Source organism: Pleurodeles waltl, chromosome 3_1 (genome assembly GCF_031143425.1).
Source record: "Pleurodeles waltl isolate 20211129_DDA chromosome 3_1, aPleWal1.hap1.20221129, whole genome shotgun sequence".
Taxonomy (NCBI): domain Eukaryota; kingdom Metazoa; phylum Chordata; class Amphibia; order Caudata; family Salamandridae; genus Pleurodeles; species Pleurodeles waltl.
This window is the reverse complement of record NC_090440.1, coordinates 107,311,268-107,336,378: the sequence shown is the minus strand read 5'-3', so window position 1 is coordinate 107,336,378 and position 25,111 is coordinate 107,311,268. Positions and strand designations below refer to the sequence as shown.

At 47.9% G+C, this 25,111-nt stretch overlaps 1 protein-coding gene across 1 annotated transcript in view; it reads right to left on the bottom strand.

Moving 5' to 3' along the window:
• LOC138283338 (succinate receptor 1-like) overlaps nucleotides 1–23,678 on the bottom strand; it is a 69,517-nt gene extending 45,839 nt beyond the window's left edge. Inside the window, exons 1-3 of the mRNA XM_069221334.1 lie at nucleotides 23,605–23,678; nucleotides 19,888–19,950; nucleotides 4,605–4,659 (exon numbers count right to left, since the gene is read on the bottom strand). Coding sequence (XP_069077435.1) covers nucleotides 4,605–4,659; nucleotides 19,888–19,950; nucleotides 23,605–23,678 — 192 coding nt within the window. The remainder of the gene's footprint in view (nucleotides 1–4,604; nucleotides 4,660–19,887; nucleotides 19,951–23,604) is intronic.
• Between the last annotated feature and the right edge of the window lie 1,433 nt (nucleotides 23,679–25,111).

Genomic DNA, 25,111 nt, shown 5'->3' with positions numbered 1-25,111 from the left:
TCAGCACTGTGCAGCAGTGGTAAAGTGCCTGGAGTCCTAACGCCCCAAAAAAAGGTTTCAGCAAAAAGGGGAGGGAAAAGGCAAAATGCCTGGGGATGACCCTGCAGAAAGGGCCAGGTCAAACAATCGCTCACAGACAACATGATTATTCTGCATTACAAATTGGGTAAACAAATAACAGACAGCAAGGTAGATATTAGTGATTTGATCAAAGCCTTGTGAATACAGAGGTGTAATTTCAAACATTTTCAGGGACAGAGCATCTGCCCACCCCTACAATCAGACACACAAATCAAAGAGCTTACCTCTAAATGTGATGATTTGGGAAATAGATCTAGATGAACCAACATTCAGATCCTGAATTTGGCAGAAGAACAAGCATGTTGGAGCACTTCTCAAAATTGTTCTGAGTTCTTCTGGAACAGGATGTAAGTGACCTGTGTTAATTGCCCAAGTGCACAGAGAGGACAAAAGAGGAAAGAGGATCTGTGTCCAAGAGACATAGATGTAAAACCAACAAGCTAACCCTTAGAAGAAAAAATATTGGCTAGTGCAAAGAAGCACAGGTCACTTTTGTTTCAAGGTATTGAAGTATCTCTGTTCCAGGATTTGGCAGCCACCATGCTACATGGCCATAGAGACTTTCAGGAGCTAAGTCGGGGGATAGCAAACAAGCAAAATAAATATCAGTGGTTGTACCTGAATGACTTGCAGTTTGAATGGAATGGCAAGGAAACAATGATCCTGTAACCGAAAGAGACCTGGCGATGGCGGTGATGAGTCTTCAGATGCAGAGGGACTACGATCCTCCCAGGAGAACTACCTGGCAAAAGCATGGAAATGCAATACACAAGGGGGGTCATTACGACCTCGGCGGTCTTTTAGCAAAACCGCCAAGGGACCGCCGTGCGGAAGACCGCCTGTGCAGGCGGTTTGCCGCTCGGCGTATTATGACTGTTGGCTACTCCCGTCGTTATTCCGACGGAGAGCCGCCAACAGCCATACTTGCGGGCGGCGGGGAAGTGGAGGTTGCTCCACCTCCACCGCCACGCCAACAGAACACCGCCCAGCGAATCACATCCTGTGGTGGTGTTCTGTTGGCGGTGTGGTGTCGGAGGAGCTGCCCCCATGGCTCCCGTCCCCTCCCGGAGGATCGACGGACCAGGTAAATAGATCGTCCGTTAGGGGAGGGGGGTGGGGGATGTTGTGTTTTGTGTGCCTGCATGGGTGTGTGCGTGTGTGTATGTAGAGGGGGTGTGTGAGAGCGTGTATGCTTGCGGGGGTGTTGTGTGTATGGGAATGAGTGCGTGTATGGCTGTGGGTATGTCTGTATGGATGTGTGCGTGTATGTTTGAATGTGGGTGTGCGTGTCTGACTGTGTGTGTGGATGTAGGCATGTATGTTGGGGTGTGTGCGTGTTGGTGGTGCCTGCATACATGTCAGGTGTATGTGAGTAATGTTATTTTGGGGGTCGGGTGGGGAGGGGGGGCCCTGCCTCCTTTGGGGGGTGGCAGGGGTGGTGGGAGGTGTAGGGGAGGGAGTCGGGTTGGGGTTCGGGGGTGGGGGAGACCCCTATCAGTGCCAGGGAAAGAATTCCCTGGCACTGATAGTGCTTACCGCCATTGATTTCATGGCGGTTGAAACCGCTGGAAATCCACGGTGGTAAGCCGGGTCCAAATACCGCCGGCGGTATGATGACGGCTGCCGGGCTGGAGACCCAGGTCTCCAGCCCAGCGGTCGTATCCACCCTGGCGGGCGGGACAGAGAACCGGCGGTTGACCATGGCGGTAACCGCCATCGTCATAATACACCAAGGTAAGACCGCCAGCCTGTTGGCGGTCTTACCGCCGGTTCTCCGCCATCCGCCAGGGTTGTAATGACCCCCCATGTCACAGAGACAAAGAATCCTTAAATCTAAATCCAAGAGCAAAGTGACACAGAAATGTTGGCTATTTAGTAATCTGAAACTGAGAGGAAGTGTGTTGCTTATATTACATTTTAGTGGAATTGGTCACCAGGAGTGATAGACACACTCAATCTGAGCACACATGCATAATCATCCTGTGATGGGTGTTTGAAGCCTGGTGGGAATGAATTGAATGTGTTTTGGTTTTTTTTGGGGGGGGATTGGTATACTGAGAGCAGCGTGAAGCACAGTAGATGTGTACAGCAGTCTAGGAAACATTTTCTCAGATTCAACAACAGCAGCTTTTCCTTGAGGATTTGGTGCCATTGACAAGTCAATTTATTTAGGATATTTTGGGATCCAGCACCTATTATGAAAGTTAATTTGTTTGGAATGTTTGGTTGTGGGTTAAGATTTTTCTGTTCCTTTAATAGATTGGGGCACCTGAGAGAAGAATTCCAAGCTCATAAGGGGGAGACAAAGAGTGAATTATTGAATATTAGGAGCCTTAATAGTGTATGAAGATACATCAGACAGGCAAATCGAAATATAATCTTCATCCCAAGATCTTAGGGAAGATACGCACCAAATGAGGTATAGGTCCTATCCCCAGCTGTTTTGGGCATCAGCAAAAATCAGTTGTCAGGGGTAACAATTCCTGTAAAGGGACATTTTATTTTCCAAATGCTAATTTTCATCATACTTTTTGCTAAAGTGCATGGGGAACAGTATTTATTGATGAATATATATAGGCCCAATGCCCAGGATGACTTAAAACATGTATTTCTAGGGACAATATTGGCCAGACATCTGACTCAATCGTTATTGATGTAGATTTCAATTTGGTCTGGGATCTGGAGCGTGAAAGCTCAGCCTAGGCTTCTGTGCACATGGAAGATATGTCCCAAATATGAAAGGAGTATTTTAAGAAGCAGTGGTTGACAGAGATATACTCACCTCAACAAGATGGACTATTCCTTCTAATCCTCAGTCCATAGGACCTATACACACAATGACTATATTTTCCTCTCTAGAAATTTACTGGATAGGCTGGTGAGGATGGAGGATGGATGATGTATCTGATCATGCTAAGTTGGAGATCGAATCAGAAGAAAGAGACCGGAGACCAGTTGTGGGTAGCAGACAATGCAGATGTGATATTTTAGAGACCCAGTTTATAAAGAAGAACATAGAAATGTCATAATTACCTACATGGCAGAGAATGACTCAGGGGACGGTAACCTGCACACACACAGTGGGACAGTTTTAAGGTGACCATTAGAGGAGTAAATGGGATGATCAAAACAAGGACACAGTGTGATTATTTCCTGTTGGACGATAAATTGCCCAGCCAATTCTTTGACTTCCAATTCCAACATAAAATCTCCCCTGTCCTTATAGACATTAATACAATAAGAAGGCAGGTACAAGTCCTTGGAGGTAAAGCGAACGTTTTACAATAAGGGCAATATGGTGGACCATTTTCTTTCTATGAGACTCAGACCATAAAAGGCAAACTCTCCCATAGCAGTGGGAAGTGACCTTTTGCATGATGAAAGTAAGAAAAGAGATGTGCTCATCAAGTTCTATCAATCTTTATGTGCCTCTGAACAGACTAACAGATGCAAAATGTTCGCATTTCTCACCTAGGTATTTGATGCAAAAATCCCACAGCCAGGGATAGCGGAGTTAGATAAGCTAATGGAGGGGCAGGAAATCTTGGAAACCATGAAGACTATGAAACCAAAAAAGGGACAGGGACCCAGTTGTATCTGGGTAGCCTTCTATAGAGACAATGCTGCTGTTTTGCTTGGCTCATTGACCTCGTTGTTTACCACTTACACCCTTAATTAGAAAATAGAAGATTGCACTTATCCCTAAAGTGGGGAAGAACCCTGTAGACTGCAACTCACATTGCCCAATAGCTCAGTTGAATGCAAATGCTAAACTATTCACTAAAATACTGATCTCTAGGTTCGATAAAATCGTACCACTGATGGTCAACATGAACCACGTAGGATTTGTGCAAGGAAGGCAGGGCTCTGATAATGTATGACATATGTCCCATTTATTTAATAGAAAGGGAGAAACTCAAAAGGATCCCAGCCCATTGATTATGCTAGACAAAGAAAAGGGGTTTGACAGGTTGAACTGGGAATTCTTTGCCATTGTCCTAAGTAGAATAGAAATGGGGCCTACAATAGGGGGATGAAATCTGACTAACTATCAGAACCTGAGATCCATAGTGCGTCAGCTCTCAGGAGTTCCACTTGACAGAGGAGGACCAGGTAGGGCTGCCCTCTGTTGCCATAGTTATTGCCATTGCCATTGCCCTAAAGTCATGTATGCAAATATGGCTCTCAAAGAAAAACCTTTGATGGCTTCACCCCATAGCTGTTCAACTGAGCCAGATCCCTAAAATTCTACATCAACACCAACATCAGCTACAAAGAGCTCATTAAGAAAAGACACAAACCAGCTGGCACCATATTAACAAGCCTTTTCTCCATGAAGCAGACTTCAGAATGCCCTTGTCCTTTCACATCTTGAAGGGGTTCTAACTTGCTCACTAGCATCCCAGAACCACATATGACCCTTACACGCTATGCATCAAGGCTCACAGGAAGTTTGACAGAATCACACCCAACTTTGATGAATTCTATTGGGTGCCTTTCTTCAGGAGTACTTGTCCAATTACCTTTAGTGTCAGCTTCATCACATGTAAAGAAGTAAACTTGAGTGCTTCACCACATCTGCCAAATGAGATCAAGATCACCAGTGAGTGACATATCACTGACAGAATCAAGTCCAACAGGCTTGAAACACAATTATTCAGCAAGAAAGAAAGAAGATGAATTGCCATATATTGTTATACTCCTAAGACGTGGAACTCCCTGACTACCGGGATCTAGAAATTTCATTCAATCATGTTCTTTTAGAGGGAAATGAAGACACTGTTCTTCACAAAACTCTTCTTGAATAGTCTAACCATCAGGAAAATGTATTCAGGATTGTAATAGCCCAGGTCCTTCATCAGTCCCCTTCCTCATCCCACTAACCAGGATCCAACTTAAAAGACAGCGATGAGGTCGAAGGAGTCTGAAGCTGGTCTGCGGTTACCTGGATTTTCATCTACAGGGGCAGTAGACTGGAAATTCAGTTTGGTTGCTTTCAGGCTGGACTGGACTAAGGATCAAGCCCAATTTGCCTGTCTATATGGGCAGGATTAATAGGCCATGTGTTACCTTGGAGAAGACTGTGTTCTTAGATTGAAAAAAAAATCATCTTGGTCAATGAAGTTAGCAATGGAGTTAGCTTTGCTAGGCAGGTTAACACTACTGTACATATGTCTTAATTTCATTATACCTCCATACAATCCCATTATTTTTCTTAGTGTTGAAATGATTTGTGTTGCTGTCCTAGAATGGAATTCCTGATATATTCCAAGACTTGTCAACTACCTTGTTCAGATTTGGTGTATTGGGTGAGATTCCTTGATAATGAAAGCTTAATTTGTCTGAGATGCTTTACTCTTGCATAATGTGCTTTATCATTACTCACTGTTTATGTTTTAAAGAGTATACATCTTGTGAACTACATCCCATACTGGTATTGTTCATGCCTCAGAGCCAGTTTCCCCAAAATGGTTGCATCTAATGTCCACCAGTTCTGTTGATAAGCCAACCTCTTAAGACCCAGGGACATTCCCGGAAACTAGTCAGTTCCAAACTCTTGATAGCAGAGCTGACTGCAGTGTTTTGTTTTACTTTCCTAATCATTTCCCTTTTATCCCTGTAGGAATTGTGCATCACTGGTGTGTTTCCTGGTTTGTGTGGATCCCATAGTGTGGAGGGTTGGCAGATTAGTATCTGGGCCACTGCTTCAAATCCTACATATCCTCAGACTCGTTACAGCTCACTGGTACGTTGTGACTCCAGTAAATTGGACCAATTAGGGACATAATGTAGGGAGCAGTGATCAGTTCACTAGGGTGGGGACAACCCACTAGTCATTCTGCAAGAGTTCTGCAAAGTAAATAAGCAGACATGACCCTCCCAATCTTTGGACAGAGTAACTATGGAAAACAGATTGTCAAGACGCATATGCAGAGGAAAATTGCTGTGCTTGGGTACATATCAAGAGTACAGCTTATTCATCATTAAATAAGTACACAGCTCTACTAGAAGCTTGTAATGGGGCCCTATAAAACGGTTAGCTTCTCCATTTTATTTGAGTAGTACAGACTGTGTGGCAAGATATATAATGGCTTAAGGTAATGTAGACTGCTCTCAGTGATGACTGTTGATGCAAAGATATCCAGTGGAACTATTGCAAGGGAACTCTTGATGGTAATTTCAGACTAAATTCACCCATATAATCTGGTTGTATCAATTGACACAGTCTGTTATTTTATGTATATTTATAGAGCGCACTATCTCACAAGAGGGTATCCTAGTGCTGAAGCAGGAGCCATGTTGACCCAGCTGAGGGTAGGCCTGATTGAAAAGCCAATCCTTTAGATTCTTGCAAAATTCAAGAATGGAGAAGGCTGCTCTGATGTGCAGCTTCAGGTTTTTCCAGGCTTTAGGAGTGAGATAGGAGAAGGCATGACTGCAGTACTATATATAGGCCCTCATTAAGAAGCTGGCGGTCTTAAGACTGTTAGGCCCTCATTACGACATTGGCAGTAAAAGCCCCTTACCGCCGTGCAGAAGCCTGCCAAGACACTGCCGCGGCAGTGGAATTCCGCCACGGTCATTATGACCCACTGCTCGGAATCCGCCAAAATTCAGACACCCACAGAAGTCCGCCACACCAAAGGCCAGTGATAAACTGGCGAAAAGAAAACCTCCACCGTCACGCCCACAGAAATACGCCAACACTATTAAGAGACACGAATCCACGCGGCGGTCTTTCAACCGCGGTATTCCATTGGCGGTACACACCGCTACGCTCAAAATACACACAAATATACAAAACACAGCCACATTGGACAATTCGAAATACACACACCTGATACACATACACACACCACTCCCACACACCCATTACAATATAAAACACACATCACACACAAATCCCTACGACCACAATTACAGAGAAAAGGCCAGAGAGAGACACTACAAACAACTACCAAGCATCCACAAGCACACAATACCATCACCCACATAACTTCCATGCACCTCACACAACACACCACTAAATATCACCCCACTTATCACTACACACACTACCCCACACATCACCCACACCACCCCATGGCACGGCAAAGACACCCCAGGTTCTCTGAGGAGGAGCTCTGGGTCATGGTGGAGGAGATCGTTCAGGTAGAGCCACAACTATTCGGTTCACAGGTGCAGCACACCTCCATTGTTAGGAAGATGGAGCTATGGCGAAGAATAATGGACAGGGTCAACGCAGTGGGACAGCACCCAAGAAATAGGGATGACATCAGGAAGAGGTGGAACGACCTACGAGGGAAGGTGCGTTCTGTGGTCTCAAGACACCACCTTGCGGTTCAGCGGACTGGCGGCAGCCCCCCACGTCCTCCCCCACAACTAACAACATGGGAGGCGCAGGTCTTGGCGATTCTGCATCCTGATGGCCTCGCAGGAGTAGATGGAGGAATGGACTCTGGCAAGTCAAATCTCAACTATTACATCCTCCACCCTACTTGCATGCTATCACATACCCCCATCCTCACCCCCATCACTCCAACTCCTCACAAATGTCCCAATATCACAAACCACACATCCCAAGCCCAAGCCCTGTTTGCAACAACAAAGAATAGACACCCATCACCAATGCATGGCCACTGCACATACCCATACACCCTCTAAACCACCATCACACAAGGACCAACACAGCAATGCAAGCACTGGGGTACACGGTCACCCACCTATTGCACACCATGCCACACACATCCTTTTATACCCATGAAAGACACCTACCCAACGTCACAGGACAGGAGGGTCCACACATGTCCACACCACCAACAGAAGAGGCCCACAGTGATGACAGCAGCTCTGTCCAACTGGATCTAGATGACCAGCCCGGCCCATCGGGGACCTCGGGACAGTCGGTTCCCCTGACACAGTCACAGGCCACCACAGAGCTTCCCCCCTCTGGAAACACCAGCACAGCACCCACCCAGCGGGCCCATACCTCTGTCCCCAGGAACGTCAATTAGCAGTGTGTCCACCACTACAGGGAACCTAGGCTAACCCACCACCCCAACAACAACAGGGACCTGGGGGCAGTGGCAGTGGGCACATGGTCCAGGGGACGGAGGCCCAGGAACACAGAGGAACTGGGAGGGCTGCTGTGCGACAGGGGGAGGACAGGCCAAGGGAACCCAATCTCCACAAGGCCCTCTCCAACATCATGGGAACCTACCACCATTCCCAGGAGACGATGGCAATGTTATTGGCCAAGTTTCTGGACACCCAGCGCCTGCAGGAGGAACAGTATTTGGGCTTCAGGGAGGAACTCAGATCCATCAATTCCACCCTGGGCACCATCGTAGGGGTGCTGAAGGAAGTCCTCAACACCAGGAGGGACACTGTGGCACAACAAGGGGCCCCTGACACTAACCTGGACGATGAACTGCTCACCACTTCCGCCGGCGCTAGTGGACAGGAGGCACCGCCACAGGACCACCACACCAGCACCCCACCCCCTGCACAGGGTGATCAACGGTCCCTGAGATCCAGAACAAAGACAGAGAACGATGCCAAGACCCCCACCAAGAAATAAGACCACCCTGAATGTCTCCCTTCTGTCCCACTTTGTCACCCTGTCCTTCCTCAAACTGCCCCAGCTCCACTTCCTATGTCCATTTGGGCAATGCAGACTGGACTCTGCAATGGACATTCCTCCACCATCACCCCTCACCATTTTACAACCGCCTCCAATATTGAGCACTTAAATAAACACCCTTGAAGCACAAAACAATCTGGAGTCAGTCTGTGATTTCGAAATAGTGTATTAGCAATTACAGTGACAAAATGCTCTTTCAAATGTAATGTCAACATACCTATGTCACACAGCTCTAGTCCATGAGGAAACAAAGCAAATGTCACACAGTGGGACCCACATCTGTGAAATCGTAAGGGAAAGTGACAACTCAGTGACCCTACACTGGGTGAAAACGACAGACAGTTCAGAGGTAGTAGTGTTAAAGTACATGCAGTAAGCAGGTTTGTATTCTTACCTGTGTCTCACTGGAAATATTGCAGGATCACCGATTTCCTGTTGTCGATGTCCTCTTCTTCTGCTTCCTCGTCTTCACTGTCCACAGGCTCCACAGCTGCAACAACACCGCCATCTGGACCATCCTCCTGCAGAAAAGGCACCTGTTGTCGCAAAGCTAAGTTGTGAAGCATACAGCAGGCCACGATGATCTGGCACACCTTCTTTGGTGAGTAGAATAGGGATCCACCTGTCATATGGAGGAACCTGAACCTGGCCTTCAGGAGGCCGAAGGTCTGCTCTATAATCCGCTGAGTTCGCCCATGGGCCTCATTGTAGCGTTCCTCTGCCCTTGTGCTGGAATTCCTCACTGGGGTCAGTAGCCATGACAGGTTGGGGTAACCAGAGTCACCTGCAAATGGCGAGGGACAACTGTTAGACACACACTAACCTGTAGGGATAGCCCCGACCCAGACAACCATTCCCACTGACTTGCTTCCAGGTGCTCACCTAATAGCCACACACGGTGCCTCTGGAGTTGACCCATCATATAAGGGATGCTGCTATTCCGCAGGATGTAAGCGTTATGTACTGAGCCAGGGAATTTGGCATTAACATGGGAGATGTACTGGTCTGCCAAACACACCATCTGCACATTCATGGAATGATAACTCTTCCGGTTTCTGTACACCTGTTCACTCCTGCAGGGGGGTACCAAAGCCACATGTGTCCCATCAGTGGCACCTATGATGTTGGGGATATGTCCCAGGGCATAGAAGTCACCTTTCACTGTAGGCAAATCCTCCACTTGAGGGAAAACGATGTAGCTCCGCATGTATTCAGCAGGGCAGACAACACTCTGGACAACACGTTGGAAAACACAGGCTGGGACATCCCTGATGATATGGCCACTGTTGTTTGAAATGACCCACTTGCAAGGAAATGGAGTAGTGACAGCACCTGCACTTGAGGAGGGATTCCTGTGGGATGGGATAGCTGACATCAGGTCTGGCTCCAACTGGGCACACAGTTCCAGGACTGTAGCACAATCAAGCCTGTAGGTCATGATCACATGTCTTTCTTCCATTGTCGACAGGTCCACCAGCGGTCTGTACACCGGAGGATGCCGCCACCTCCTCACATGTCCCAGCGGACGGTGCCTATGAAGGACAACAGCGAGCACAGAGTCAACTAACTCGGAGGTACGTACCCACAGCTTACACAGAACACGAATCATAATCAGAAATTTGGCCTGTATGAGTGTTGAGGCAAGGCCTAGGTATGTGTGACGCAGTTAAAAATTAAGCCATGTGGGCCCCTGAAATGGCGGCTGCCTGACCTGTAAAGTGGGACAATGGGATGTGAGGTAACTGCGCTGGCGTTGTACACCGTCGCGGTAGGCGGTCAAAGACCGTGGCGCAATTCTGCTTTGGTTAACATTGGACTCTATGGGTCCCAGGAGCCAATGACGATGTACGCCGATGGTGACGGTACGGACCGCAGCGGACGTGACCGCCATTTTCTATCTGTTCAATCACTCGATACCTGATCTTCGACAGGAGAGGACCTACACTACAAGTGCTGCTGTGACCTCGGTCTGGAAGAGACAATGGCTCGTGCGTCTGGGGAAAGGGCCCCTACCTTCACATCGGAGGAGTTGGAGAAACTCGTGGATGGGGTCCTCCCCCAGTACACGCTAATCTACGGTCCTCCAGACAAACAGGTAAGTACACCGTTACCATGCTGTATGGGCAATGCCTGTGTGGAGTGGGGTGGATGAAAGATGGGGGGGGATTGAGGCGTGCATGAAACAACGGTGAGTGCATGTGCCACATGGCAAGGGTAGGGATGGGGGCCAATGACTGTGACAGTGCAGTTGGTAATAACTTTATTTTTTTTCCCCATGTACAATTCATGTAGGTCAGCGCCCACCAGAAAAAGGATATTTGGCGTGCCATCGCCAAGGACGTCTGGACCCTGGGGGTCTACCACAGCCGGAGCACCCACTGCCATTAGAGATGGGAGGACATTTGCCGCTGGAGCAAGAAGATGGCGGAGGCCCAGCTGGGGAAAGCCTCCCAACGTGGGAGGGGTGCCCGTCGCACCATGACCCCCCTGATGTTCAGGATCCTGGCGGTGGCGTACCCGGAGTTGGATGGGCGCTTGAGGGCATCACAGCAGACACAAGGGGGTGAGTACAGTCTCATTCTGCTGATTCAGCACGCAGTGGAGGTGTCTGGGTGGGGGAGGCGGGCTGTGGGTTTCCCTAGGCCAGGGCGAGTGTGCTAGTTAGGTCCCCTTGTTCTGGCAGACCCTGTGGCACCCCACCCCACCTGTGTACAGTGCCAAGTACACCTAGTCAGGCTCCTGTGTCATCCATGTGTGCAGATGTCGGCCATAGCCTTGTAGGCCATGTCCCAGGGATTGAACAGTGGAGCCCAAGTGCGCGGTGTAGTGCAGGGGGCTTCTGTGTCTGTTGTGTCCGCCAACGGTAGCGGTAATGCATGCACTCAACATGTCTTTCTTCTGTCGTCCCCCCCCTTTTTGTGGTCTCCCTGTTCTTGTGTGCATTAGCATCACCAGGCGGAGGAACAGTGGCACCGGAGCAGGAGGGAGCTGCATCCCACATGGTCCTAGAGGGCGACACTACGGACTCGGAGTTCACCAGTGGGACAGAGGGCGAGGTGAGCTCCATGGCGGGGACAGGAGCTGAGACCAGTGATACAGACTCGTCCTCTGATGGGAGCTTCCTTGTGGTGGCAGCAACATCTGTTCCCCCTGCGTCTACAGGTACAGCCGCCACCCCCCTACCAGCACCGCCCTCCCAGCAGCCCCTCAGCCTTTGCCCCGTGTCCGCTCACCCAGGAGGGTGGGCATCACCTTCGCCCCAGGCACCTCAGCCCCTGCCCCAGTCACCCCTGCTGCCCTCAGTGAGGAGGCCATTGACCTACTCAGGTCCCTCCCTGTTGGACAGTCTACCATTTTGAATGCCATCCAGGGTGTAGAAAGGCAGTTCCAACAAACAAATGCATTCCTGGAGGGCATTCATTCTGGTCAGGCAGCCCTTCAGCAAGCTTTCCAGACTCTGGCCTCAGCACTGATGGCAGCCATTGTCCCTGTCTCTAGCCTCCCCCTCCAACTTCCTCCACCCAGACCCAATCCCCTCTACCTCAGCCTATCCCAAGCACACCTTCAGACTAGCATGCACACATGTCAACACACAAGGGAAGCACTGGCAAACATAAGCACCACACATCCCACAGGCACTCACGCAAGCATCACACACAAGCAGACACACCAACATCCACTGCCTCCACTGTGTCCCCCTCCTCCTCGTCTCCCTCCTCCCTCCCATTCTCGTCTACACTCACACCTGCATGCACTACATCTACAGCCACTACTTCCATCACCAGCACACACACCACCACACACCACTCATGTGCAGTCACCACCCCCACTGCCATTCACACGTCCCCTGCGTCCTCTCCCAGTGTGTCTGTGACGCCACCTCCCAAGATACACAAACGCAGGCACACACCCACCCAACAGCCATCCACCTCACGACAGCCTATAGCGCATGCACCTTCACCCAAAGTCACCAAATGAACACCTCCTACAACCACAACCTCTTCCTCCACTCCCAAACCACCTTCAGCTACCCGTCCCAGTGTTCCCAAGAAACCTTTCCTGTCCAACCTTGACCTCTTTCCCTCACCTCCGCCACCCCATCCATCTCCTAGGGCCCGACTCTCCAGGTCCCAACCTAGCACCTCAGCCACAACATCTCTGGGACTAGTGGTGCCTGTAGTCACCGGAATCTGGAATGCACCGGCCACCAGGGCAGCCAGTGTGGCACGGAGCCACAGCACGGACAGTCCCCCACCTGTCAAGCATCAAAAGTTGGCCAGTTCCCGGTGGGAGAAGGGGATGACTCCAGCCACCAAAGCCGCTCACAGGGGTACAGGTGGGAGTGTGGAGTCAGCTGCGACACATTCCAAGGTGGGTAAGGGCCACAAAAAAGTCAGCAAGTCTGGGAAGAGCAGCACGGCGGAGAAGACCGCCATCATCCCCGCTGGCCAGGAGGCCACCGCCATCATCCCCGCTGGCCAGGAGGCCACCTCCATCTGCCCGATGCCCAGGAGGCCACCGCCAGCAACAGCCCAGCTGCCCAGGAGGCCACCGCCAGCACCAGCCCAGCTGCCCAGGAGGCCACCGCCAGCACCAGCCCAGCTGGCCAAGACAAGACCGCCAGCACCAGCCCCGCTGCCCAGGACAGGACTGCCAGCACCAGCCCCGCTGGGCCAGACAGGACCACCAGCACCAGTCCCGCTGGGCCAGACAGGACCGCCAGCACCAGTCCTGCTGGGCCATGAAGGACTGCCAGCACCAGCCCCGCTGGGCCAGAAAGGACTGCCAGCAGCTGAGTCACTGCCAAGGACCCCGCCGCAACAAGCACCGCTGAACAGTGCACCGCCGCCACAAGCACCGCTGAACAGGACATCGCCCCCACAAGCACCGCTGCCAAAGACTCCGCTGCAACAAGCACCGCTGAACAGGGCACCGCTGCCAAGGACACCGCCGCAACAAGCACCGCTGAACAGGGCGCCGCCACCACAAGCACCGCTGAACAGGGCACCGCGGCCACAAGCACCGCTGAACAGGACACCGCTGCCACAAGCACCGCTGCCAAGGACCACGCCGCAACAAGCACTGCTGACCAGGGCACCGCCGCCACAAGCACCGCTGCTAAAGACACAGCCGCAACAAGCACTGCTGAACAGGGCACCGCCACCACAAGCACCGCTGCCAAGGACCCCACCGCAACAAGCACCGCTGAACAGGGCACTGCCGCCACAAGCACAGCTGCCAAGGACACCCCTGCAGGAAGCACCGCTGAACAGGGCACCGCCGCCACAAGCACAGCTGAACAGGACACCGCCGCCACAAGCACCGCTGCCAAGGACCCCGTCGCAACAAGCACCGCTGAACAGGGCACCGCCGCCACAAGCACCGCTGCCAAGGACACCCCCGCAACAAGCACCGCTGGCCCATGAGCGCCAAGGGCACTGACGCTACTGAGTCCGTCATGAGCAGGATGAAGCACTCTGGGCACAAGGCCCCCTCCAGAACAGGTGGAGAAAGGCATCCACCTGAGAGACCGTGGCTTTGCACTCCCCAGGATGAAGCAGTGGGCAACCCACCCACTGTAGAGACTTGAGAGACTGTGGCTTTGCACTCCCCAGGATGGAACAGTGGGCAACCCACCCACTGTAGAGACTTGAGAGACTGTGGCTTTGCACTCCCCAGGATAAAGCAGTGGGCAGCCCACCCAGTGGAGAGACTTGAGAGACTGTGGCTTTGCACTCCCCAGGATTGAACTGTGGGCAACCCACCCACTGTAGAGACTTGAGAGACTGTGGCTTTGCACTCCCCAGGATTGAACAGTGGGCATGTGGCTCCCTCATGGATTTGGCGTCGTGCACTCAACCGGCTGAGGTGCCCCCCTTTTCCCTTCCCCCTGAGGTGCCTGTTTTATTGCTATCTGATGCCCCTGCAGTGTTCTCTCCGTCATGTTCAGGGATTGAGTGTGGGCCTCGCCCATGCCGTGTGGGCCCAGTGTTCCACGGACTTCAATGGAGCACTACCTGGACTACTATTCTTGGTGTATATATTTGTTTATAGTGTATATATATTTATGTGTCCTTGATTTTAATAGATTACAATGGTTACCCTCATTTGCTTTTGTCTTTGCATTCTTCCTGGGGGTTTCGGGGGTGTAAATGAGATGTATCATGCTGTATTAGTGTGTGGGTTGTAGTGGGTGAGGGTGGGGGTGGGGGTGTTGCATGTGTGTCCCTGTTTTTTCCCCTCCACCCTCCCCTGTGTCATAGGTGTAGTACTTACCGTTGTCTTCGCCGCCGGCGTTCGTGTTCCTGGTAGAGGAGCAAGAAGATGAAGGCTGGCAGGATCTGGAGCTCGGGTTCTATGGCGTCCAGATTCCTCATGGGGTTTATAGAGGTGAGCGTTTTCCCTTCGAAGTACTGTTTCTGCTGTGTTTTTGTCCGCGGTGAATCCACCCCGGAAAAGGTGGCGGATTGGTAGGTTGTGATACTGTGGGTGGTACATTGTCCTCCGCCTGTCTGTTGGCGGTGACCGCCAAGCTGTTTGTTTGTACCGCTGTGGCGGTCAGAGTGTTAAAGTGGCTGTCTTTGTTGGCGGTTTCCGCCACGGTCGTAATTGCAAATTTTTTACCGAAGGCCTGTTGGCGGTCTTACCGCCGCTTTAACACCGACCGCCAGGGTTGTAATGACCACCTTAATCTTGCTGAGGCAGTCAGGACCACCACTGACGTGGTGGTCTGACCGCCACATTAGGACCCCTGCCAACACCGCCTCGATCCATGATCCCGACAGCCTGGCAGTGGCGGAGATCGCAGACAGTCAGGGTGGCGCTGCATGCAGAGCCTCCCTGCTGATTATGACCTCATTCTCTTCCAGTCTTTTCAAGGTGGTTTTACCGCCATGAAAAGGCTGGTGGAGAACAGATGTAGGAGGCCACAGGCATGGACTGTACAGGAGTCCCCCTACCCAGCACCATCGCAATGTTCACTGTCTGCTGTGCAGGCAGGAAACATTGCAAATGTGTTAGTGCACCCTGCCAGCAGCAATGCTGCCGACTGTTTCCCGCAAGGCTGGCCGACAGACACTTCAGTTTCCGCCCACCAGCCCAGCGGGCAACTCTTAATGGGTCCGGTGGGGAGATAGCTAGTGTGATGGCAACCTCCCAGTCGGACATTCTGCAGATGGTGCAAACCGTCCGCTGAAATCCTAATAAGGCCCATAGTCTGTGCCAATTAGCACATGTAAAGTACTTCCTGGCTATGTCTGCAGAGGATTCCATGAATTTAGAGAAGGCATTTGACATGGTCTGATGGGGCTATAAGCTGCAAGTCTTTGGATTGTTTGATTTAAGATTCTATATTATTAGTTGGATTAAACAACTTAATAAAACGCCTAATGCTTGAGTAATCATTAGGAATGGAACTTTAACTATATGGATAGTGGAGTGGGGCACACTCCGAAGTTGCTCATCGTCACCTGTTGTACATGCCCATGTGAAGGAACCACTGACTAGTATCATGCAATGACATACTGTAGTAAAATGGCTCCCTGTTGCAGTTACCCCCCCCTCCTTTTTTGCCTGATTTTGATGCTGACTTGACTGAGAAGTGTGCTGGGACACTGCTAACCAGGTCCCAGCACCAGTGTTCTTTCACTTAAAATATACCATTGTTGCACAATTGGCACATCCCTGGCACACAGATAAGTCCCTTGTAAAAGTTACCAGTGGTACCAAGGGCCCTGTGACCAAGGAAGGTCCCTAAGGGCTGCAGCACATGTTGTGCCACCCTAAGGGACCCCTCACCTAACACATGCACACTGCCATTGTAGATTGTGTGTGTTGGTGGGGAGAAAAAGGCAAAGTCAATATGGCATCCCCCTCAGGATGCAATGCACATAAAATGCTGCCTGAGGCATAGGTAAGTCACCCCTCTAGCAGGCCTTAAAGCCCTAAGGCAGGGTGCACTATACCACAGGTGAGGGCATAGCTGCATGAGCAATATGCCCCTACAGTGTTTAAGTCTATTCTTAGACATTGTAAGTACAGTGTGGCCATATTAAGTATATGGTCTGGGAGTTTGTCAAAACGAACTCCACGGCTCCATAAGCTACACTGAATACTGGGAAGTTTGGTATCAAACTTCTCAGAATAATAAACCCACACTGATGCCAGTGTTGGATTTATTACAAAATGCACACAGAGGGCATCTTAGAAGATGCCCCCTGTATTTTACCTAATCCTTCAGTGCAGGACTGACTGGTCTGTGCGAACCTGCCACTGAGACGAGTTTCTCCCCCCTTGGGGTGAGAGCCTTTCTGCTCTCTGGGGCAGAAACAATGCCTGCACTGGGTGGAGGTACTTCTCACCTCCCCCTGCAGGAACTGTAACACCTGGCGATGAGCCTCAACGGCTCATGCTGTTTGTTACAGCACCCAAGGGCATCACAGTTACTGGAGATGCCTGCCCCTCCGGCCACTGCCCCCACTTTGGCGGCAAGGCAGGAGAGTATAATGAGACAAACAAGGAGGAGTCACCCACCAGTCAGGACAGCCCCTATGTTGAAGTAAGCCTCAGCAAGGCCTACTAGTGCAAGGGGTTCACCCTTCTCTGCACAAAGTCCTCAGACCATATAGGAAGAAGTTGGCACAGAAACTGAAATAAAAGAAAAAAGTTTATTAAACCTCATGAGGTGGTACTACAGTTCAAACAGTACCCTTTGGTAATGTTTGAAGTAGCACACTGAACTAAGAGAGCATGCTCCTTTTATACCCATGCAGGGGCTAAAAGAAGGTGGTACAATTATAGAAGCAAGACTTACATACATGTAAGGTCATATGGAAATGCACAGTCTACAGGTAGGAGGGGCTAACAGTTTCAAGGACTAGTTGACATATTACTGTCTATTACTGATTACTAACAGCTGCAGATCTTACTGGGCATGTGCGAAAGTGGGAGATGCTAAATATAACTTGTCACTAGACAGATTTTCAAGAGTAGTTAACAGAAAGGTAGGACAGAGCACATGGCGAGCACATGGCAGAGAAAATGTCTGCCATGAATACAAAATGGATTCCGCCAAATGTTCACAATAGTTGCTAAATACGAGATGTCTTCTGCTAATGCTTAATCTAATTGCTATTAAGTTACAACAGACGACCCTTTCAGCATTAGCTGAAGACATTCATCTTTCTGGGATAATCTAAATATTCATCTTGTATATTTATGCTCATCATTTCAGCTATTTCCTTATCTAACATATGTTGTGCTTTCATTTCTGTAATATTTCTTTTGGTAGGCATACAAACAGTAATACACATGGAGCAGAACATTGGACCACACTGAATACAGATACAGCATGTGAAAAATATTGCAATCATTACACACAGGATAGTCAGTAGTTTCCAGCCCCAAGCGGAAACAAGAGCCCAAAACCATCCAGAAAAAGCCCAAGTACCAGTCTCTGAGTGGATTTCTGCAGCAATTGTATGCAATTTAGATATTGCATCATATACTGAAGGTGAGTGATCTGGAACAAAAACACAGCAACTACTACCGATGATGCGACATGCACCACCTCCATCAGCTAATATCACATCTAGTACCATATGATTTTGGAGTGCTAAAATCCTCGCAATTTGGAGCTCCTCTGTAATATTCCCAAGTGCTAGAGCTGCCTGATTGGTAACAGCTTCCACAACCCTAGTCAATCGTCTCACTTTCCTACTGTTTAACGCAGCACCCACAAAGGAGAACAACCCTAAATTAAAATCAACATATTGTTGCAGGCTAGTATCCGTTTGGTCTACCTCATTTCTACTTATTGTCCTTTTATATCTATTTTTAATGATGTCATTGAACAGTTTAAAATCTCGATGATATGATGCAGGGGCCAAAAACACAGGGGGTAATAGAAAAGATACATAACCCACACCTGGCCACCCAACAAGTAGTTGGTAATATCCATAGTTACCACAAACAAAGTATGTATTATGTGAAGCTGTAAAACTACTATTATTTACACCCTCAATAGTTAAAATCAAGGTACAATCGCTTATCCCTACTGGAATTTGCCCAATGCTACGTATACATAAATCTGCTTTAGTTTTTGTAACAGAAATCACAAATTGTTCTTTCTTGTCAGAGTCTCTTATATTTGTGAAGACATATGGTGTTGAAACATTGTCCGGTTGATCCTCTTCCCATTCCCATTTAGTTCATTTGGCTTGGGGATACCCATCTTTGTCTTGGTAGCATACTTTATTAAGGAGAAAAAGAAGTCCGCCCTCTGTACGTTTTCCAGATGCAAACAAAAACGTATACCAAGCTTGACAAGAACCATTGTGTGAAAAAGGAAGAGGAATGAAAGGTGTTCCTCCTTTCTTTTGATGCGCAGGTATCATTCCACATACCCAACAGTTAGTAGTATTGGTAGCATTATGAGTATGATGCAACATCTGAATGAAAGTATTATTGAAGTACGATTGACGGTGCTTCTACTCCTGATAGGGAAGCGTAAAGTAATAGTGATCCTCTGGTACTGGAGTAGTGGCAAGAAAAAACTCACGAGCAGGAGCCTTCTTTTCAACATACCAGGTGATTAATTGCTATAACCACCAAAACAACAACAAACCCCATAGTACTAATGATCAGTTTGTTATTCATTTTTGCAACAGTGATAATCGACCCTTTCCAAAATTAATTAAAAACAATCGTTGGAGCTCTTATCCCTGGGCAGCAGCTGATTTCTTCACCACGGACCAAGACGGGTGTCTCTACTCTAATGCATGGCTGATCCCCCCCCCTTGCCACATTGGCTCTCCGTTTCACTAATCCAGGGCGGTAGCTCAACCAGTTTTCTCCAGCACTACGGGGTCTTTCCTCGGTCTCAAATTATATCGCAACACTCCAGAAATCGTATCGTCCTGGAAGATCTCTGCAGATTCGTCAGGTGATATAGCCCGGCCTTTCTCCGTGGTCAAAATCTCTCGATGATCGGTCAGCATAGCAGGTTCCACCAAGGTAGGTAGCACTCTCTTGCAGTGAGTACTATGGACCCAATTCTTTTGGTTCGTCACTCGAACTGCTGTCCTTGTCACAAGGAGCAACTGTTCTGGGCCTCGCCACCTTGGTTCCAAGCTGCTTGATCTTTCGAAGGACTTAATCATCACCTGGTCACCAGGTCGGAGTTAATGACCTTCACCTGTACATCTGTCAGGAAGTGCTTCTCGAACCTGTTGATGAATAGAAACCAAATTGTCGGTTAACTGTGCCAAATAATCATTCATCAGGACACAAGGTACATCATATACAGAATTTGGCTTAGGAACTCCCCAAATGTTCATTGACCTTCCAAACACCACTTCATAAGGACTAAGGCTGATTCGAGAGTGTGGCACTGACCTAATAGACAATAATGCCAACGGTAATGCATCCGGCCAAGTTAAGGATGTGGAAGCCTGTATTTTCGCTAACTTCAGCTTCAAAGTAGCATTATACCTTTCCACCAACCCTGCTGATTGTGGGTGGAAAACCACATGGAACTTCTGTTTGATCCCTAATCCTTTCAAGACATACTTAATAACTTCCCCAACAAAATGAGGTCCGTTATCATTCCATAAAAGTCTGCAAACACCAAACCTAGGGAAAAATTCTTTCAAAAGCACCTTCGCTGTGGTAATGACCTTTGTGGAGTACGCCTCTATCCATTTACTGAAGGCACATACCACCACCAAGACATACTTTAAATTGTTGCAGCGTTCAAGATGAATATAATCCATTTGTAGAACTTCAAAAGGTGCAGTCGGTGTAGCAAACCCTCACGCAGGAGTACGTGTCCCTTTTCCAGGATTGTATTGTAAACAGATCAAACAAGACTGTACTACTCTCTTAGCTGTACCGGAAATTTCTGGATGCTCCCAAACTTGCGTAAGCAACTTTGTTATTGTTGAAGCTCCAACATGTACCAGCCCATGTGCCATCTGAACCATAGGTTGTACAAAAGCTATAGGCAATTTCCATTTATCCATCTGCTTATTCCGCCAACAGCCCTCATCATCCAATTCTCCTTCTTCGGACTATTGCTCACGTTCTTTCACAGAAGCAGATTTCTGTATATCTAATACATCTTGTCTAGCATTATGCCAACGTTCAGCTTGTGACTTCACTACATACATAGAAGTAGTAGTTTGCTGCATCGCAGTCTCACGTGCTACACGGTCCGCAAGGGCATTACCTTGCCCTATCTTATCGGTCACTTTCTTGTGTGCACTACATTTCACAATAGCTAGTTTCTTTGGATATGTCAATGCAGTCAAGAGGTTATGCACTAATTCTCCGTGCATTATCTGCAGCCAGTGGGATGTGAGAAAGCCTCTCTCCTTCTAAAGCAAACCAAAATCATGAGCCACTCCAAAAGCATAGCGGCTGTCTGTATAAATGTTCATGCATAAGTCAGTACTAAGCTCACATGCTTGTGTCAAAGCTATTAGTTCAGCTGCTTGAGCTGACTTCTGTGGTATACGAGCTGTCTCCACTACCGTGTGTATTGTGGTGATTGCATATGCAGCTGAGGTCGTACTGTCTGGCAACTTCAAACAAGACCCATCAACCCACAATTCCCCGTCTACATCTGGAAGGGGCTTATCTTGTAAATCAATACGACCCTTTGTCTGTTCTTCGGTAAGGAATATACAATCATGTGTTTCTTGTGACTGAGGCTGAGTCACCGGATATGGCAACAAAGTGGCTGGATTTAGTGTTGCACATCTCTTCAGTGTAATGTGAGGAGCCAGCAATGTCAATTCATATCCTGTCAGGCGAGCGCTAGTTAAATGTTGTGTCTTTGTTTGATTTAAAAGAGCATCAACCGCATAGGGTAGTAACACCAACAGCTTATGTGACAAAACTATCCCTTCACTCTGAACGTATTGACACAGCTGTTGTGGCAACTGAACGAAAAGACCCAGGCAACGCTCGAGTGACAGGATCAAGTACTGCTGAAAAATATGCACAGGGACGCTGCTTATCGCCATGTGTCTGTACTAAAACTGACAATGCACATCCATCTTTCTCATGTACATAAAGTGCAAAAGGCTTCATGTAATCTGGAGTACCTAACACTGGTGCTGAACAAAGGGTTTGTTGTAGCTGCCGGAAAGCAGTCTCACATTCATCCGTCCATTGGAGGGGCATTGGAGTATCTTTAGTCAAAAGTGCTAGCAAAGGTTTGACAATTTTTGAAAAACCTAATATCCATTGCCTACAAAAAGAAGTAAGACCAAGGAATGCACGAACATCTTTCTGTATAGAGGGTACTGGTGTGTATAAAATTGCTTGAATCCGATCTGATGTAAGTGCACGGCCCTCCTTAAACAAAAGGTGACCTAAATAGGTTACCTTTGGTCTACAATATTGCAATTTCTTTTGTGACACTTTATGATGGTGTGAAGCAAGAAAAGAAAGTAAGGACAAAGTGCACTTTTCACATTGCTCAGGGGTATCAGCTGCCAACAAAATATCATCAACATATTGTATGAGAGCCACATCTTCAGGCAAAAGAATCAAGTTGTCGTTTTAACGCTTGACTATAAATACTTGGACTCTCAGTATAGCCTTGAGGAACTCTGCAAAATCTATATGATTGTTTATTCAAAGTAAAACCAAATAAATATCGGCTGTCAGGATGAATAGGGATCGAAAATAAAGCATTCTTCAAGTCTATCACAGAGAACGTAGTTGCTGTCGGGGGAACCAAAGTAAGAAGTGTCATGATGTCAGATACCACAGGATATTGTGGTATCACAATCTTATTGACTTCTCGTAAATCAATAATGAATCGGTAAATCCTAGTATCAGTATCCTTATTCAGAATAGTAAGAATCGGACTGTTACAAACATTATACGGAACTTCCTTAACAACTCCAACTGCAATAAGATCATGCACAATTTGTGTGAGTGCTTCTTCGCCCTCCTGTGAAATTTTGTATTGAGGCAAACGTGGCAATACAGCTCCCTCCTTGACACTAATATATACTGGTGGAATAATCATTTGTCCCACATCAGTATCTGAAGTAGCCCACCAAGTACTAGGGAGTGAAGCTAATGCAATATCCTCTTTAACAAGACAAACTCTTTCCATCACAGGATGATTATCATTTAAAATAACACGTACCCCTTCAGGAGAGCATCGTATTGTAGCCCTGAAATACTTGAGCATATCAAGACCCACAATATTGTCTGGTGTATTTGGAGAAAGGAAAAATGGACATGGAGCAGAAAATTTATCAACATGGAATGCAAGTGGTTGTGACAATGGGCTAGGGGAAGGTGTTCCATTGAAACCTATCGATGTAATGGTTAAGCCAGACAGGGGAGCCCTTGGAATCAATTGTTTAGACAAGGCGCTACGAGTAGCTCCTGTATCAACCAGAAACTGATCAGTAGAACCCAAAACATGTGCTGTAGCATAGGGACCCCTCTGATCTACTGGAACTTCAACTGATTCCTTACCCCATCCTAGGCAATCCTATGCATAAGCAGAATCTTGGAAATCAGGCTGCACATGGTTAGACATCTGGAATTGGTTCCGTCTATCAAAAGTGTTAAACCCATCCTGCCCTCGTACATTAGCATCAACCCTAGCATGATCATTTGTGCTTCTTCTAGGCCCTGAATATCCTGAGCGATTTCTCATTTGTCCCCGACCACGTGAACACTGCTGAACACGTAGTGCTGGACAATCAGCAGCCCAATGCCCAAATTTCTTACAATACGCACACTGATCAACAGACAAATTCGAATGAGTGTAAGAAGAACCATAAGATCCACGTCCACCTCTATCACTACCTCTAAAAGGCAAACCATAAGCTTCAGCCAACATAACCTACGTCTTTAATTCTTTAATCTTTTTATCCTCGCTACCTTTTGCTTCTAATTCCTGACGTTCATAATACTGAGCCATAGTCAAAAGAGAAACCGGAGTAGAGGTAGTCCATGAACTTTCACTAGCTTTTAGAAGACTAGCTATTCCTGGTAACAGATTTGAGACATATTTATAGACAAACAAATGTCTGCCCGTATCATCTGCCAATAACTGGCCGCTAAAATCATGAAATGCTTCTTCAAAGCGTGTAAAGAAATCAGAGACCGATTCATCTGCCCTTTGCTTACAAGACACTAAAACAGTCCAATCTATCTTTTTAGGGGGAAAATCGTTTTTAACTTAACTATATATGACTGCAGGAAGATCTAGAATCAACTGATATGGCTTTTTCGCAGGTTCCCTATCCCCGTCCATCTGTTCTAATTCTTTCCATGACACCCCAAAAACTTCACAATCATCAATTTTATGAACAGTTCTCCACATATCTGGCTGTAATATCAATCCAAAAAATAAATCAATGTCAGCCAAAGTCATAGTACAAGAACTAATTGCTCCCTCACCTTCCTCATAAAAGGCGGCTGGATTTTTCCACGGGTCAGGTAATGCTGTTTTAAGTACCATTACATCTGCCCTATTCCAAGGAGTATACACCCAATTATAAATAAAATAACCCTTAGCATCAACAGAAGTTTTATCATCACTTGTACCCAATCCTTTAGGAGGAACATACAAAGGCGCGGCCTCCCGCATTGGTTTCGCGTGAACTGTCATAGTCTTATCTGTTCCGAAGATGGAAGCTTGCACCCCGCCGGTCTGAGATGTCCGTGCAACTACGTCCACAGCCCTTTTCTCCTCTTGCAAACGGACTGCCACAACACATAATTTCATCAAACGCCTGATTGCATCAGCCACCTGGGAGAAAACAAAAAGACCATCACGCATTTGCTTATGATCAGCTGCTACATCATCGAGCTCTAACTCATCAGAATATTTCCCATACAGTTCAATAACTTCTGTGCCAAATGCCTCAGTAAAATATAGCTGCTCCTTTTCCGTCCACCCTTTCATGTTGTCTAAAAGTTCAGAAGCAGAGACAACGCTACAAATTGTTTTACAAGCAATAGATCTAAGCTCAGACGCACGGTCAGCAGGCAGCATAGAGCGACTGTCTCGTATCTTCTGTTGCTCCGAACCGGAGACCTTAGCTAACTCATGAGGGGCAGAAGGAACGACATACGGAGGTGGAGGGCGATCTAGTAACAAAAAATCATTGTGTGGTTTATTAAGGATAGGATAGAGAGGTTGCCTAACGGTGTATTGGGCAGTTACCTTTAATTTACGTTCTGCCTCTTCTAGCTCCTTTAAGTCATTTATTTATTTATTTCTCATTTCCAATGCTTTCATATATACCTTCTTCCGCTGCTCTTTCTCAAGCAAGGCTTGCTCACGCTTCACTCATCCACGCACTTCTTTCTCCCACATTCGTACACAGTCAAACATATCTTGCCTAG